The sequence below is a fragment of the Emys orbicularis genome, chromosome 3, assembly GCF_028017835.1.
Source record: "Emys orbicularis isolate rEmyOrb1 chromosome 3, rEmyOrb1.hap1, whole genome shotgun sequence".
In the NCBI taxonomy this organism is placed as follows: domain Eukaryota; kingdom Metazoa; phylum Chordata; order Testudines; family Emydidae; genus Emys; species Emys orbicularis.
This window is the reverse complement of record NC_088685.1, coordinates 59,487,807-59,506,621: the sequence shown is the minus strand read 5'-3', so window position 1 is coordinate 59,506,621 and position 18,815 is coordinate 59,487,807. Positions and strand designations below refer to the sequence as shown.

Below are 18,815 nucleotides of genomic sequence, written 5' to 3'. Positions count from 1 at the left end.
AGTCTTGTATAAGTTCTATGTTATTAAAAAGGCTGTTGAAAATATATTTACATCTTTCATTTATTACATGTTTGACAGACAGCCAATAGAAAAAAAATTATTAAGCTGGAGTAAAAGTAATTTTTAATTTTAGAACACAAATAGGGTGAACGAGAACAAAGAAAAGTGCATATAACTCCACCTCAGGGTATCCAGTTCCAAGGTGAAGAGGAAAGGATATTGGGTTAACATTCTAGTTTATTATTTCATGTTGTATACACTTAAGGTTGCCCATTTACTACCCGCACAAAACCTTTCCCCGCCCTCTGCCCCACCCCTCCTCCAAGGCCCCACCCCTGCTCACTCCATTCTCCCTCCCTCTGTCGCTCACTCTCCCCACCCTCACTCACTTGCTCATTTTCACCAGGCTGGCTCAGGGGGTTGGGGTGTGGGAAGGGTGAGGGCTCCAGCTGGGGGTGCGGGCTCTAGGGTGGGGCCAGAAATGAGGAGTTCAGGGTATGAGAGGGGGCTCTGGGCTGGGGGATGCAGCCAAAGGGTTCGGAGCATGGGAGGGTGCTCCGGGATGAGGCAGGGGTTTGGGGCTTGGGCTTTTGGCTCTGGGCTGGGGGTGCAGGTTCCAGGGTGGAGCCATAAATAAGGGATTCAGGGTGCAGGAGGGGGCTCCAGGCTGGGGCAGGGGCTTGGGGTGTGGAGCTGTGTGTGAGGGCTCCGGCTGGGGGTGTGGGCTCTGGTGTGGGGCTGGGGATGAGGGGTTTGGGGTGTAGGAGGGTGCTCCAGGCTGGAACCGAGGAGTTTGGAGGGTGGGAGGAGGATCAGGACTGGAGCAGGGTGTTGGGGCACAAGAGGGGGTCAGGTGCGCAGGCTCCCAGCGACGATTACTTCAAGCAGCTCCCAGAAGCAGCAGAATGACCCCCCCCCCTCCAGCTCCTACACGCTGGCACCACCCCCGTGGTTCCCGACCAATGGGAGCTGTGGAGCCGGCACTTGGGGCGGGGCAATGTGTGGAGTCCCCTGGCTGCCCCTGCACATAGGAGCCAGAGGGGGGACATGCTGGTGCTTCCGGGAGCCATGCGGAGCCATGGCAGGCAGGGAGCCTGCCTTAGCCCCGCTGTGCCGCCAACCGGACTTTTAACAGCCCGGCCAGCAGTGCTGACCGGAGCTGCCAGGGTCCCTTTTCAACTGGGCGTTCCAGTCAAAAACCTGACACCTGGCAACCCTATATACACTCAGCTATATAATGTTAGAATTCCATTCATAGTTGTATTATTGGGACTGTCTATTGCAGGTATTTGTACAGCACCCATCAGCACAGTTATCTCAATACTGACTTTTGCTGATGTTTGCATTTACATAAAAATACCACCACAGAATCCCACTCTCAGGGTTTTGCACAGTGTAAGACAAGTCAGCATCTTCTATAGTTCTAAGTGTTTGTCCATCTATGGAACTTACAAGACTGCAGGCCCCACCTCTGCATTCTGGCCATCTTTCAGTGTCACTTCCTTACAGATCCTTTCAATCATTTCCTCCTTGTCTGTTTCTAGTCAAAGATCCCCCCAGGAGATACACACCAGACCTTCACTCGCTGCTGCTCAGGTGTTTCTTCATCTACAATCTTCAGCTGATATTAGTGTTTTCAGTGGTGTGCCAACCCTCCCAGTCAGTCCTAAGTCATTTTTTCTTTTATTGTTTAATTTGCCTTTTTCTTCAACATTTGAGCTGTATGGATTCAGGGCAGATTTTAAGCTCTGTGGCTTCATTTCTTCTCTTGTGTCTTGGTCCAGGGCACTGAGGAGTTGACTTGAGATCCTGAGATCCTGAGGCCTTCCTAACATACAGTAGTATTAAGGGCTCTTGATGCTTTTGAGCCTTTAGTCCAAGCTCAAATGATCTGTCACTGACACTTAATCTCAATTCATGGACTCCTGAAGCACTTTTGGGACTCAGTATTTAGTTTTCTCTGTTAGCCTTCAGTGGGGTTACACAGTTGTAACTGGGAGCTTAACTTGCCCTGCAGAATCTTTATTATTGATGATAAATGACAAGGAAATAATCCTAGTCATCTCTGAGCTCTGGATGAGTTTGCAGGGCTTGCAGTTGGAAAAAACAATATTTCTAAACTAAGCAATTCTGATTAGAATCAATCAGTGAGACAACACAGAATCTTACAATGCCATTTTTAGAAAGTCATCTTTTCAGAATAGAACCACACTGAAGGTGAACTCTCCAGTTCATGCCATGACAATGGGCACGGTTCAGTGGGTCAAGAAGAAAAGCTGTTATTTTCTTTCAAAAATATACTGAAGTCAATGGAAGATTTGCCATGAAAATCGATGAGAGCAGGATTGGATTCTTAGATACTCACTATGTTCCAGCATTTTTGGATCTTTTGTATTGTTTAAGAAACAATAAGTACAGTAATAATCTTTGAGTGACCCAGAATTAACCCCACTCACCGAACAGAATTCTTACTACTTTTCCAAAGTATGTGATTCAACTTTACAAGCCACAAAACAGAGCCAAACTGGTACTAAAAAGAATTTTGCTGCATATAGATTTTGATTATTGATTTTCCTTTTGAACACTTTACAATGGAGAGGAGTAAATATTTAGATGGAGAGCTTTAATAAGGAGAATACTTTAACAGCATTTTAAATAGTTTGGTGAAAGCAATTACAACTTTTTTATTTGATTCAGGAACAATTATGTTTTTGTAGTATTGAAGAAATTACAAATAATATCCTTAATATTGAGGATTTTGAACATAACAACATATAACTTTAGCTTTAACTGTTATTTTAAGAAAAGATTGTAGGCCTGTGTCTAATCTCAGACACACAATGCTGAACAGAAAGTTCCATATATATAAGCATGTGTGCACAGGTACAGTAATGGATTTTCAAGGTGCAGGCCAGTGTGTTGACAAGCATTTGAGACTGTAATTTATCTCCTTTTATAGAATATATTCACTTACAGCTCCCCCTCCCCAATATACATGTTTTACTGCTCTTCCATTTTGTATTATAAGCCTCATCATAACACCCACCTTCACTGGTTTAGGTCCATCCTAACATAAAGCCACTCTCCTCACACACAGTAGTAATGCTCAAGTGAGGTGTTCAAAATAACAGCCCCCTGGTTCAAATGGGAAGGTGGACAGAATGGGGCTTTTTTAGTGTCGCTTGGGGATGTAGGGGCTTGCCTCCTTCTTCCCCCTGTGCAGCTATGTTAGAGTTATTCACAATCTAGCCAATCTGTACTGTATTTGTTTTGACAGTGCTCATGCATCTCTAGGCATGACTAATCACATTTTAAAAACTGGGGGGAAAAGACTAATTCATAGACAAGGTAAGAAATGATAAGGAAATAAAAAGCACCTTCAACTCTGTTACTGAGTGACAAACACTCCAAAAGTTATTATCATCTGACAGCTATTTGGTAGGATTTGGTAGGCTGTGTGCTAGGAGCCGGTGATGTTAACTCAGTTTTTAGTAGACTAGTTTCCGTATCACCAAAGACATTATCAGAAATTATCTCAAGTGAATACTGGGCCTGAACCCTCTCAGTCCTCAAGCTGGTTCATTCAAGTAAGGGCTATTGTGAAATGGCAGGGAATTGTGGGGAAATTTGCATTGCCACTTCTATACCTTTTTTTTTTTTTCAGTCTAGCACCTGTCTCTCTAAGAATTTTTCTTTTTAGCAGCATCCATCACAGAAGTATTTAAGTGCCTTTAATTTAAGGACACATTTAATTTTGTTAAAAACAAAAAGATTTAAAAAATATATTCCTGCTCATTCTTTTTTTGCCTTTTCCATTTAAATCTCTGGATTATGTATCCTTTACTAATATGTGTGCTTTTCTTTTTCTATCACTAGACAGCTAAAGGCTAGAATAGGTTAATGGGACTACTCCCAAAGAAGTCAATAGCAAATTGACTTCAATGGACTAAGGATTTGCCCCAATATCTGAATCTGTTGTGGTCAGGTGATACACTTACGTTGATAGGGAGAGATTATAAATGTCCTGTGGATTAAAACTGTATGAATAGGGAAGTGTTGGGAGTCATGTAATTAGTGAAAAAGTAAAGAAAATAAGTGATTTAGAAGTTTTTATTCTTTTATCTTTAAAGTTCTCCAGGGTTATAAAAAGTTATAATCTGAATACTGAAAGAGAGCTGAAAAGCACAGACAAATGTAGATTAGGGATGTATTTAGCAAAGGAGCAGGAGGGGAAAGAGGCCCATGATGGAAACACTGCTAGGATCTTATTAACTATTTAACAAAGGAGCATCAACATTGATCTTCAAGAAGAATATGCGTGTTTTCTGACATCCTGATTTCATTACGTCACAAGCTATAAAAGCGTTTTAGAAATTCTACTATACATGCATCTCAGAATGCACTCATAATTTACCAATCATACCAAAAGGATGCCATGTCTAAATTTAAAATCAAGACAAGCCAGTGCCATCTTCTCCAGGGTTCCCTATTTAGCTGTTTCCTCGTTTTTCTTTTCTCCTGGATTAATTGATTAAGTTCTGTTTCTACCATTTTCTGTTCAGCCACCAGTCTCCTTTAGATTCTTTTGATAATGTGTTTATTTCTTCCTATTTAGACAGTGTCAATACTTGGATTTGTTTGAGATTTCTTCAGCTAAATTTGACTAGAATTATATTCCTCTGCTGTAAAAAAAAAAAGTGTTTGAAAAACAATCACATTTTAGTTAACTTTTGTGGTCTCTATTATTTTTCTGAGCTTGCACCTAAGGTCTTGTCTACATGAGAAAGTTGCATCCGTAAACTGGTTTAGCTAAACCAGTGCAAACCACTGAGAAGACAGTATGGTTTAAGAGTATCTTGTTTCAATTTAAAGTGTCCACATAGTCTTTCACACCAATTTAACTAAATCAGTTTTAAAACACACTTTCAGTTAAACCAGTGCAGCTTTCTTGTATAGACAAGCTATACAGTACGGTATTTCAAAATATGAATGCAACTTTGCTTCTCCTATTTCCTATGCTGGTGGGCCTACATATCATCACTTTCACATGGTTGCTTCTGTCTTTATATGACCCTTATCCATGCTTTTGTTCCTCTCATCTTAAATCTTGCAGTTTTCTTTTATTTGAACTTCCTGAACCATTTCTTTTTCATATTCACTGTGCTCAAAATTCTGAACCACACTTGTTCATTCAAACCTGAAAAGTCAAGCAGATCACCTTCATTTCCCAAAGATGCCACTGTTTTCTCTCTCAACCACCCTACTCTGGTCACCTTTTTTGTCTTCTTCCCTCCAGTTCATGTCTATTTTCCATTCTGAAACGTTACAGTTCAAGGTATATCTTAAAGCAGGGGTCGGCAACCTTTCAGAAGTGGTGTGCCGAGTCTTCATTTATTCACTCTAATTTAAGGTTTCGCGTGACAGTAATACATTTTAACATTTTTAGAAGGTCTCTTTCTATCAATCTATAATATATAACTAAACTATTGCATGTAAAGTAAATAAGGTTTTTAAAATGTTTAAGAAGCTTCATTTAAAATTAAATTAAAATGCAGAGCCCCCCGGACTGGTGGCCAGGACCCGGGCAATGTGAGTGCCACTGAAAATCAGCTCATGTGCCGCCTTCGGCGCCCATGCCATAGGTTGCCTAACCCTGTCTTAAAGTGTTTTGCACCACATGGTTTTTTTTTTCTGCTCCTCTTTGCTTTAAATATTCACTGAAAATGTTTTTTTTTGGGGGGGGGGTTAAAATGTTTACATGATTTAAGCATGTAATTGTTGATATTGCTTCACTTATTATTTCTTTAAGAAATGTTGAAAGATATATTTATACAAGTAATGTATAAAATGTGTAGTGCTCCACATTCGTGTTTTCTAAATATTAACTATGACATTCTGTTCTAAACACACTGCAAGATTGATACAGAACAATTTACTACAGAATTTTTTTTTATGAACACAAAGAGGACTGTATTATCCTCCCAGGATCCATGCATTGAGAAAACAGATATCCCTGTTACTATAGTGAAGATGGGTTTGACTGCCTCCCTGGCATTGTCTGTTCTCCATCCCATCCAGACCCTGCAGAGGTTCCTCCATAGGGTCTGCACAGTGGGAGGGAGCAGAGACTGGGTTGACTAGGAAGGAGAACAGGTTGGGTGGAGGCAGAACTAAGGGGAAAATACATCTATCACTGTGGACATTTCTCAGAGGGTAAGGTTGTTCAGGGCTACGCTACTACTGAGCTGGGAATTGTTGGGAATCAGCCAAGTTTGTCCCTTCCCCTGCCAAGAGACAATATAAGGGGCTCTCTGAAAGATTGCTCCCCTATAGCCATCTCCCATGGGAAGGGGTGATGTGAGTCAGGATTAGGATAAAGAATAGGGGTACTTGTGGCACCTTAGAGGCTAACAAATTTATTGTAGCATAAGCTTTCGTGGGCTACAGCTCACTTCATCGGATGCATGTAGTGGAAAATACAGAAGGAAGATATATATATACACAGGGAACATGAAACAATGGGTGTTACCATACACATTATGAGGAGAGTGATCAGTTAAGGTGAGCTGTTGTCAGCAGGAGAGAAAAATAACTGTTTGTAGTGGTAATGAAAATGGCCCATTTCCAGCACTTGACAAGGAAATATAAGGAACTGTGGGGGGCGGGGGGGAGATAGGGACTTTTAAAAAGAGAATGGCTCTGTGATAGCCCAGAAAATGTCACAATTTCAAACCTACTTAGGTCTTTCTTTCATTCTTATTGGCTTTCAGGTCAATGCAGATTAGAGACTGTGATGACTTCCTACCTAGAGCTACCTCATGAATTAATGATACGGAAGGCATGAGGGAATCAGCCAGAGCCTTCTACCATGGAGACTTAACATGTCACCTCCACAATGCACTCTCTCAACCTTCCACCTTGGGATTCCAAGTACACTCCCATCTATTTCTATTTGACAGATTAATGCACTGAATAAGACAGCTCATTAAAACATTTTTAAATAAAGTATAGTTTGGGGATTTCTAATGTGAACATGATTCCCAGAATTACTTCAACACAGAGTTTCTCCACCACAATATTTCCCTAGACATCAGTGCAACTGCAGCAATGCAAAACACCAAAGCACACTTTCAATTTTAATTTGTAATTGTTGAGCACCACTAGGTTGTTTGAAAGAAATAAAGCTCCAGTAAGTAGTGGTGTCTGATGAGCACGTTCAAAGAATCCCTGAACTATAGCAGTAAACAAATGAACTCCACAGGGTATGTGCACAGACTAGCAGCTGGAAGAGTAGGGCCCACTGCTCCCATCTGCTGCACAATGTAGAGGGGAGCAAGGAGATGGAAAATCCATGGAAGACAGATTGAAAGGGATGGGCAGTGGAGAAAGGAGGCCACATGTAATTACTTACCCACCATATATACACCTCTATCCTCAATGCAACCACAATCCTGGTGCTGAGATCCTAATGGGCAGAGGAGCTGGAAGGACATTACCAACCATAGGGGGAGCGGAGTCTTGACACAGCCACCTCTACCCAGCATGCCCTGCCTATAAGTTAGAGTAACAATAACTTCCTCTGACTTCTTCACACCACAGACGGGGCTTGATGGTGTGGCAGATTGGGGGCCATCCAAAGGCAGCACGGCAGGGCCAACTGCATTGCTGCACTAGACCACTGGAAGATGTGGAAGAGCAGGTGAGCCAATCCCCTGGCTATTCTGTTGTGCTGCCAGGCCTGCCTCCAGAAGGGGTGATCAAGCATCTCTTTACAGGTCAGACCTCCTCCTTGGTCTTGGAGAGCTACTTTAAGTAAATACGAAGTCACTATGCCATAAAAAAATCTTTCAGATTTGTTGTGCCATTTAAAATCATACAAATGAATAAGTGGATAATTTAACTTTCCTGGTTCTTCTGGATCTTCTCTAACTCTGCCCAGTGGTTGCATTTGCTAAGCCTACCTGACATTTTTATTCCGCATAGGTTCTGCAAAGGTTTCTTTTCAATCTTCCTCTTAGCAACAAAGCAAGCTAATAGGCATTTTAATGTTTTAATGTTTTTGGCCAATTAATCCCAGGAGAGAAAAGGTTCAGGACCAAATGTTGGCTTAAATTATTTTGTTTTCTGTGAGCAGAATAAATGACTGCCAGATCTCCAGTTTAAAGTTTTTGAGTGTAGTGTCACCCTCTCTCATTTCCTGCCCATTTTAATCTACCCCCTTCACTCGCTCTGTCTCCCACTTCCTTTATTCTATACTCCATATTTATCGCCTCCTCTCTACCATTCCCACTCTCCCTTTTGTCTCCCTCACTCTCCCTTTCAGTTTCGCTCCCACACCCCCTTCTCTCAGTTTAACACAGGGGTGGGCAAACTGTGGCCCGAGGGCCACATCCGACCCTCCAGCCTGTTTAATCCAGCCCTCGAGCTCCTGCTGGGGAGCAGGGTCTGGGGCTCACCCTGCTCCCGTGCTCCAGCCAGGGAGTGGGGTCTGGGGCTCACCCAGCTCCCGCACTCCAGCCAGGGAGCGGGGTTGGAGGCTGCTCCACGTGCACGTGCCGAAGCTCCCAGAAGCAGCAACATGTCCCCACCCTGACTCCTACATTTAGGGGTAGCCAGGGGGCTCCACACGCTGCCCCTGCCCCAAGCACTATCCCCACAGCTCTCATTGGCTAGGAACTGCGGCTAATGGGAGCTTCAGGGGCGGTGCCTGCGGACGGGGCAGTGCACAGAGCCGCCTGGCCGCACCTCCGCATAGGAGCCGGAGGGGGGACAGCTTCCAAGAGCTGCTTGAGATAAGCGCCGCCCGGAGACTGCACCCCAACCCCTTCCCGTGCCCCAACCCTCTGCCCCAGCCCTGATCCCTGTCCCACATGCTAACCCCCTGCCCGAGCCTGGAGCCCCTTCCTGCACCATGAACTCCTCATTCCTGGCCCAACCCCAGAGCCTGCATGCCCCAGCCAGAGCCCTCATCCCCTCCTGCACCCCAACCCCAATTTCGTGAGCATTCATGGCCCACCATACAATTTCTGTACCCAGATGTGGCCCTCAGGCCAAAAAGTTTGCCTATCTTTGGTTTAACTAGATATGTGAGAGTGATTAACAGACAAAATTAAACAACAAGAAAAGAAAGTGACTGGAATACAGAAAAAGATGAAACAAAAGACAGACAAACAGAAATACACAGAAGCAGAAAGAGGTCTCACTCATCTCAATATCAGCAAGAGGGGAAAGTCCCTTCTCCTTCCCAGCAGGCAGATGCCAACTGGTGTAGGATGCTCCCCTGCATGACAGACACTGCTCATTCTGTGGAATCTGCCCACAAAAAACATGGCTTTCGGGAGACAACCACTAGCAAACCACCAGAGAAAACAAATACACAAGAAACATTAAAACCTAGAAATCAATGCCAGAAAAATCATGCTGGAGGATTTCTGTGGTACATACATAATTAAATGTTATGGATACAATGAAGGTGTCATCAGCATTAAATAAATGTAACAAGTTCAATATGGTTGCAGCAGTGCAAACATCTCCCCCACACCAAAAAAAACCCCAACAACCTCACAAACAAAAACTAACTATAGTATTCAGTTATTGCACATCACATGCAGGCACAGCATCAGAAGATAATTATTTAGACAGATTATCTGGAAGGCATAATTTTCTCCGGTTTTTAATGTTGAACATTTTACTGACAATGTCCACCATTATCAATTCCATTTATTCAATTTCTTCCCCAACAGAATTAATGTACTTAGTTGAAAAAACGGTTTCATCTTCATGAGTTATGTGTTTCTGAGTCTGTCTCTAAGGCCAGGGCTTTTACTGTGTATAGCCAGGCCCCCGGGCTTGTGCTATTCCATGTTTATAGAATCACTCACGCACCCCAGATTTATTTATTTTTTTAAATTAGGTCATACCAAGTTTATAATTAGTAGTGAGTGGGAGCAGAGTTAAGGTAACCTACCAAGTAACAGAACACTTTTATATCCTGCTCAGCCAGTGTCAGTACTACAATATCTAATATCAGCTTATTTGCTCCCTTCCACAGATACGATCAGTGGGGAGCAGAAGCCAGTGGAAATGGGTCACAGAGTACAGAAAGTTGGGAGTGTAAGGACAAGTATCAAGTTACTATGAGTGACTTTGCAAATAATATAATGTGAAGTCACTCCCATACCAACACCTATATTAAGCCTCAGAGCCCTGCAGTGTATGTTTCCAGGAGCAACACCTGGGGTGGATGCATAAGATGTTGTCCTTTCTTTAACTGCTGATGAAACATAGCAGGGAGCAGTGGCTCTAAAGCATACTCCACATCCTTCTTCCTCATCCACAAGGCAGGGTTCTGCTGGTCACCAAACATGAGTCCAGGAGGGCTGACAATCTCTGTCACATACTCCTCGTTCTGAAATTGCCACATAGCCAAGCAGAAACACACACTTAAATTAATGCTTTCTCAAGTAGCATTAACTACTGCCTCATGCCTGCATCACAGTTTTGAAGGAGAGTTTGTGAAGGTGAGCAGTGAAGTAAAGTGGATGGTTCCTAAGGAAACCATGATGCCATGAGGTAAGCAGCCAGCACCACAAAAGGCCCAAAACAGGATGTGCTGCAGATTCCTGTCCCTGTGGATCTGCAGAAGGGTTGAGTGACTGTTCCCCATCCTAATCCCCTTTAGAGAACAATCCAAAGAAATGCCACGAGAGAAAATTCAATATAGAATTTTAGTAATGTTAGTCTGTATCTGCAAAAAGAACAGGAGTACTTGTGGCATCTTAGAGACTAACAAATTTATTAGAGCATAAGCTTTCGTGGGCTTTGGATATGCATCCGAAGAAGTGGGCTGTAGGATGGCTCATTTCAAACAGTTGACAAGAAGGTGTGAGTAACAGTAGGGGGGAAAATTAGCATGGGGAAATAGTTTTTAGTTTGTGTAATGACCCATCCACTCCCAGTCTTTATTCAGGCCTAATTTGATGGTGTCCAGTTTGCAAATTAATTCCAGTTCTGCAGTTTCTCATTGGAGTCTGTTTTTTACGTTTTTTTATTGAAGAATTGCCACTTTTAGGTCTGGAATTGAGTGTCCTATGATGGTGTCCCTTGAATAGATATGTGAACAGAGGAGAAAGCATGTCCACATATCTATTCAAGGGACACGATCATAGGACCTAATCACATCAGCCACACCATCATGGGCTCGTTCACCTGCACATCTACCAATGTGATATATGCCATCATGTGCTAGCAATGCCCCTCTGCCATGTACATTGGCCAAACCGGACAGTCTCTACGCAAAAGAATAAATGGACACAAATCAGACGTCAAGAATTATAACATTCAAAAACCAGTCGGAGAACACTTCAGCCTCCCTGGACACTCAATTACAGACCTAAAAGTGGCAATTCTTCAACAAAAAAACTTCAAAAATAGACTCCAACGAGAAACTGCAGAACTGGAATTAATTTGCAAACTGGACACCATCAAAATTGGGTTTCCTGGCCAGACTACACCTCCCATGATGGACCACAGTCTCTTCTCTGACCAATCCATGTGGTGTTGGAGGAATAGCCTGGCCAGGGAGCCCAGCCCATAGGAAAGAATGGAGGCTTAAAGCACACAAACTACAACTTTCACAGTGGTACCTCAGACAGATGCAGTTTAATATCAAATGGACTCAAGATGAAATGTTTTGATTTGGTTCAACAAACAAAACAAAGCCAAAATATTTCAATTTGGGACTGTTGAAGTGTTTTGTGTTGATCAGAAATGTCAAAATGAAATTTGCCATACCGAATTTAAAAAAAAAAGTACTTTTTGTGCCATGAAAAATGTTCCTATTTCAACTTTGTCCCAATTAGGACAAAAATCAATGTCAGAACAAAACGTCTATAGGATGGAAATTCCAATTTTTGTTCAGCTCTAGTTAAAAAACAGTTCTCTGGCAGGAAAAATGTATTGAGGCTTACTGTTTCCTACCTCTGCCCTTCCACACACCCCTCACTGGCAGAGTTTTCTGGTGACATCCTTTCACATGACCTGCATGTAAAAAACGTGAGAGTGGCTCTGTAAGCAGACAGGGACTAGGCTGAACAATCTTCAGGGAGGGAGAGAGAAAGGTGGGAAAGCCATGTGCTGCTCTCACACTTCCCCACCCACCTCTATAACACACGCACACCTCCCCCCTTTCCAGTAACTTTTCAAACTGAGTAGTTCTGTCCTGTATTCCAAATCATCATGAATTATGATTCGAGACAGACCGCAACCCCACAATGTAATAGTTCATAATTATTATTAGATGAAAATCTGGTCTGAGATCATCAGAGCACTATCCACGTATTACAGAATGCAGAACAGGTATCTGTGTATCATGTATGACTGACCAATATACATTTTCTTAAAAATTGATTGGACTCCAATCTGCATGTAAAAAGGCTAAAAAAGTTTAAACAATGAGACCGTGTCACAAGACTGCTGCAGAAGAGTAATATTGAAAAAATAAATTAACTGTGATAACCGTCTGCGATAATCGCCAAAGAAAGGGAAAAAAATCTTCTAGCCTCAGTATAGTTTCATTGGGCTGACTGATTTAACATTATTCAAACACACAGAAGCTATGTCTACCTACAGAGTCTATGTTGGCATTGCCCTCTGGTGTAGACACAGTGTATGCTGACAGTTTTCTGCCAGTGTAGGACCACCCCGCCTAACAATGTTAGCTATACCAACAGAAGCACTCTTATGTTGGCATAGTTGTGTCAATGCTCTGGGTTTTGTCAGCATAACCATGTTGCTCAGGAGAACTTTCACACCCCTAACCAACATAGCTATGCTGGTATAAATTGTAAGTGTAGACAACACTACCCGCCAGATCGGCAGGCAGCGATCAATCTCCCCCCCTCCCCCCCGCCCCCTAGTGTAGACCAGGGCTAAGCACAGGTTTACTCTTTAGATCTACTTCAGAGTATTCAGTGGTAGGCACAGTGTCCCATAAAGGCTGATTTCAACAGACTTTAGATCAGGTCCCAATTGCTTACATTTTACAGTGTCCCACTTCTCTTCAATAATCCATATTAGAAAGTACGGAACAACGAGGAAGTCTCAAATTTTGTAAGGTAAATTTTGTATTCATGTTGGTTAATTTAGAAACTATTAAATTAGTTTAACAAAAAATTAACAAAACATCTTATAATAACTTTGAAACATTCTGATTTCCAGTGTTTTCTAAGGAGAATGCCAATGCTTTCATGCTGTACTGTAAAAGTGGCTCCTGCTGGGAAACATTGTTAAAATGGCAATTCCCATGGACAGAATGAAGACGGAAAAAGCAAGGGATCTGTATTTCTAAAAGCTTATTCTGAAAATCCATATTATCGTGTTAATAATACATCCAAGGAAGATTACTATTTGAGATGTGTCTGGTATCTCAAATGGACAGATTATAAAATTGGGGGGTTTCCTATGATTCAAGATATCAAATCACTCCCTGTCATCTGGACTAAACTCTGAACATAAACAGCTGGGGACTGATTTCCAGATACAAGAGGAGAAAGCATGCAAAAATACTGTTCTCCCACTTCCCAGCTGGGGACCAACATGGGGCTTTGATTTTGTCACTGGCCACGTGATAATTGAGGTTTTGGCAAAACCAGTATAGCCTCCTGAGTCCATTTCTAATTATGATTGATATGCTCCATGATAATTTCAATGGGATAGATCATTTAGTCAGGAAGCACAATCACTGTATACATAGTCCATTAACTAGTTATATATATGCTAACTTTTTCCATTAAACACACATTTTGTAAAGTGCTTGAGGAGGATAGGATTTCACATGAAATTGCAAAAAGAGGGTCCTTAAAGAGCATTTTTAAATGAATGTCAGGGCCTTTCATATTAGAGATCATTTTTATAGTTGATTTTTACTTCCTTCAAAATCTATTTTAAAAATTTCAGGTGCTATTATCTCCTAGAAGCTACTTTTAAATCATAAAATAGAACATTGTAAAAGAGCAGTCAGTAACTCAGCCAGCTTCAGGCTAACAGGAAAACACCTCATTACAGTCAGTTCTGAGAAATCCCAGCACAGGCCACGTCACAGCTGCCTACACTTCATTCCCATGAGGATCCCACAAAATATAGCCCATCAGGAGATGCCCTCATTATGCCATGTGTACTAGCTGACTGAGCATCGTTTCAGTCAGGGTTGCATTATGCAGCTCTGGGCTGTATTTAGCATCACCAAACTGTGCTTTCATTATGCGTACCATCAGTTTACTAATTTGATTGCCTTATAGTAACAGTTCCCCGCATCGTCAAACAGTCCACCCAACCTCCACCCACTCCTGTGTCAGTTAATCTAATTGTTTTATATTAATTTATAATTGATTGGATATTTTTGAAAATTATTTTGAAGTTCCAAACCATATCTTTCCCACTCATTAACTTGACTGGTTGAATATTTTATAGTATTTATATATCACCAAACATTTACATTAGTGTACTCTCATATTTATTTTATACATGCATTTATATTTACATATGTAATTAAATATATAAAAAGTGTATATATAATATAAATAGTCTACAACATAAGTGTGTCTATAAAATAAATAAGAATATGTAAATATAAATGTCTGGAGATCATATATATTATAAAGCTGCATGAACTGCACACAGTCTCAGGAAAAAACTGACGTTACTGAAGTTTTACAAATAATTATGAAGTTTAGAGAGCAAAATTATACTTGATTTTATACTGAATTCTTACACTACTTCATCTTGCAAACAAGAAAAAAGGATCTCTGTTTATCAGAAGACTAACATCTTGTCTGCAGAGGAGCATAGATTTCATTCATTCTGGAATTCTCCCTTTTGAGAAAGGTCTCTTTTTTGAAATCCACAGCCATTAGTCTGATGCCTCTAATGTTTCTGATCAATTTTAGAATGAATTATTCTTTTGGGAATAAACTCTGAAAGCTACTGTAAGGGGTAAATGCATAAAATATGCCCCGCCCCCAAAAGAAGAAAGACAGACTCAAGTTAAACTCTCTGGCCAAGGTAATAGAGGAGTTGCAGTGAACGCCCAAGACCGGCCCCAAAAATGAAAACCACCTACGTTCTCTAATCAACGCCAGACATAAATATAATTAATACTTCTTATCCAGATAAGTCAAATTTACACTCAACAGGGTCAAACAAGGATATTATGAATGGGGAGATAAAACAGGTAAATTATTTGCTAGGAGACTTAAGATGGAACTAGCCAATAACAATATTTCTTAATTTATTACAAGAAGACCGGAGTGCCGTCCTTGAACCAATAGATATAAATAATGAGTTTAAGTAATCCAATCAAGCTTTTTATAAATCAGACAACCACTCTGACTCTAAATGTGATCATTTTGTTGAAGGCCTACCTTTTAATACCCTAAGTTCAGAAAAAGTGTTTTTGGACAAAGCTTTCACAACACAAGAGATCAGACAAGCTATACAAATATATGAATTTCAGCAAGGCCATTGGGATGGATGACTTTTGCAGAGATTTCTACAAAACATTTTGGAATCAACTATATTCTATTCTTTCAAAGGGCTTCACTGAAATATTCCAAAAAGGAACCATGTGATATGAGAACTGCTTTAATCACTGTAACATTAAAGAATAACAAAGATGGTTGCAACTGTAGCAACTTCTACCCATATCTCTATTGAACATAGATTGCAAAATAAATACAAAATTTTAACAAAGCTGAACACCATCATCCCATCAATTATACATACAGATCAACTTGGTTTCATCAAAGGAAGATGGGCTGCTGCTAACATGAGAAAAATTGCTCCCTTGATCCAGCAAACTCAGATATTCCCTCCATAGCTTTATCTCTAATGGCCTTATCTAAAGACTGTCCTAAAAAAGTTCAGATTTGGAACAATATTTCTGAATTGGGTCACTGTATTATTACAACTCTCCCCTGCCTTCATTATCATCTAGTGGAAGTATATCTTCTACATTTCAAATAGAAAGAGGGACAAGGTAGGGATGTCCCACCTTGCCCCTCCTTTTTAATCTCTCGAACTACTGGCAATGTATATACATCAGCACTCAGCCACTGAAGGTATGACTATGAACAGAAAGAATACAAAATTAGTTTATATGCTCATGACATTTGTGTACTGACTAAAGAATCCATCTTCATCAGTCCCATCATTGCGTAGTTGACATTTTTTGAGAGCTCTCTGGTTTTTACATCAACTGGAATCCTTGAGCACAGCTACTGTCTCATAGTTCCTTCTTTGAGTGGCTATGCTCAAGGATTCACGCAAGGATGGGGGCAATTAGTCTGTTTCAATTCTCTCACTTCTAGAGGAACATGTTAAGAAAATATGGAAACAAAAGTCACTTTGTAGGAATTACTTATAGGTGACTTAATACTTTGCAGTACCCTCTCAATCTCAGCCTTAAAGCAAACTGAGATAAAGAACTTACCCTTAGAATCTCAAAAGAAACGTGGGAGGATATCTGCTTTAATGTGAAAGATACTTCAAGTTCTTTATCCTTATGATTCTTCCAGAACAAGATATTAAACTCCAGAACATTTGTTTAATGCTTGATTGGCAACACACAGTGAATGTTGGTGATGAAAACAGCCGCATGCCAACCTTTCACACATCCTCTATACTTGTCAAAAATGTATGTGTTCTGGAACACCATATTCAGTACTCTCTCAAAAACTTTGTGTTACTATCTTTCCTTCTACAACCTTGTATATTTTGAGGGTGCATGATGAGCTGGTATTGCCAGTTAACATTAAAAAATAGATTGCAGTAACTGTATTAGTGGCCAAGAGAGTTATTTTGGGAAAATGAAAATCTGCAATTCCTCCCTCACACAAAGACTGGCTTAGTGAGCTCTCTACTACTTCATTAAAGGGAAAAAATGGCTGTCTAACAGAAATGCTTGGAAAAAATGAGGATGTCTGATCTCAAACGAAACTATTGCATACTTTTGCAGTTCAGTATATATTAGTCCCTGATACTCATTGGCTATATTCACTTATTTATCTATTTAGTCACTTCAATAATTAATGCTCTGCATGACCTCTACAGGTTTGTTTCTTTGTTTCTCCAGGTTCTGCAAATAATGATCATTGAATTTTGTTATTTATGTTATTTCTATCTTGTGCATGTATTTATATGTTTTGTTATGTGTTTTTTTATTTTACGTAAAAAATACAAATAAAGTTTAAAAAAGAATGTGTGTTAGCAGCAGCACGATACATTCTGCTGTATGGTATGAAGTATTAAGATTCATTTATTTCAAAAAAATAAACATTTATTGCATACCAAAACAATGCAAAGAATAATGTGCAATTACAAAAATAATATGATGCAAGCTTATAAATTAATGGAACGGAACTTTAAAATTAGAACACTAGATAAAATTTGTGTCCATTCCAGTCCATTTCTGCCAAACATACACCAGCAGTGGCTCTCTCAGGTCAGGGTATGTGATGCTGTGGTTTTCCTTACAGTCCCCTGGCATGGAGTGGTGGGGGTAGGGATGCAGCTCAAGGACCCTACCAAACTGGTCAATTTCATGGTCATAGGATTTAAAAAAAATTAAATTTCACAATTTCAGATATTTAAATCTGAAATGTCATGATTTTGTAACTGTAGGGGTCCTGACCCAAAAGGGGACTGTGAGAGGGTTGCAAGGTTATTCTATGGGGGTCACAGTATTGCAACCCTTACTTCTGCAACCCTTCAGAGCTGGGTGACCAGAGAGCAGTGGCTGCTGACCAGGAGTCCAGCTCTGAAGGCAGCACCCCACCAGCAGCAGCGCAAAAGAAAGGATGGCATGGTATGGTGTTGCCACCCTAACTTCTGCGCTGCTGCTGGTGGGGTGCTGCCTTCAGAGCTGGGTGCTTGACCAACAACTGCCACTCTCTGGCCACCCAGCTCTGAACGCAGTGCAGAAGTAAGGGTGGCAATGCCACAACCCCCTAAAATAACCTTGCAGCCCCCAAAATCCCCTTTTGGGTTGGGACTCCCAGTTTGAGGAACTCTGGTGAAATCTGTATAGTATAGGGTAAAAGTACACAAAAGACTAGATTTCATGGTCCGTGACATGTTTTTCATGGTTGTGAATTTGGTAGGGCCCTACTCATGAGGTCATGGGGAATGTTAGCGGGTGTAGGGAGCTGCTGAAATGGAGTTCTCCACTGACTTCAAAGGTAGGCGAGCACATGACTGTGGGACCTATAGGTCAACACAAGTCTGCAGCACACCTTTTCTGCCTGAGAAGCCCCATTATGTGCTAGTGCATCTCCCTCTCCTTTTCCTGCTGTGTCTCCCGGGCCTTTCTCCTAAACATCCTTTCCTTCTCCAGGCTGTCTGCTACATTCAGCCTCCAGGCCTTCTGTTCGAAGTCTGATGCAGCACAGGCTTTCAGGACCTCACTGAACATGTCCTCCCTAGTCCTCTTCTATCTCCTCCTCATCAGGGTCAGGCATTCCACGGGTGTGGAGTGGGTACCCCTCAAGGCCGCAATGGTCGCAGCTACAGATAAAACAGATGTATCCTTTGTATTTACAGTCACAACAGAAATCAAAAGATAAGTTTCAGAACTCCTGTCCCTCATTCCCAAACGAGTTTTAAATCCGGCATATTTGTTGAAATTTCATCTTTGGAGTGCTTCTGCACACTGCCACTCTCCAGCCCCAATCATGGTGAGTACGGCACTCTAGGGATGAGGAAGGAGGTTGGAGGTAAAGAAGGAATTGTTTATTTGTGTAAAACAAAAAAATTGGCCCGTT

At 41.3% G+C, this 18,815-nt stretch overlaps 1 protein-coding gene across 3 annotated transcripts in view; it reads right to left on the bottom strand.

Moving 5' to 3' along the window:
* The window catches only part of RIMS1 (regulating synaptic membrane exocytosis 1), a 487,540-nt gene that overhangs the window by 373,313 nt on the left and 95,412 nt on the right, over nucleotides 1-18,815 (bottom strand). Inside the window, exon 4 of one of the 3 annotated variants that reach the window (XM_065400580.1) lies at nucleotides 7,602-7,635. The exons of the other annotated variants lie outside the window; for them this stretch is intronic. Within the exon in view, the coding sequence (XP_065256652.1) occupies nucleotides 7,602-7,635 (34 nt within the window). The remainder of the gene's footprint in view (nucleotides 1-7,601; nucleotides 7,636-18,815) is intronic. 3 annotated transcript variants of the gene reach the window in all.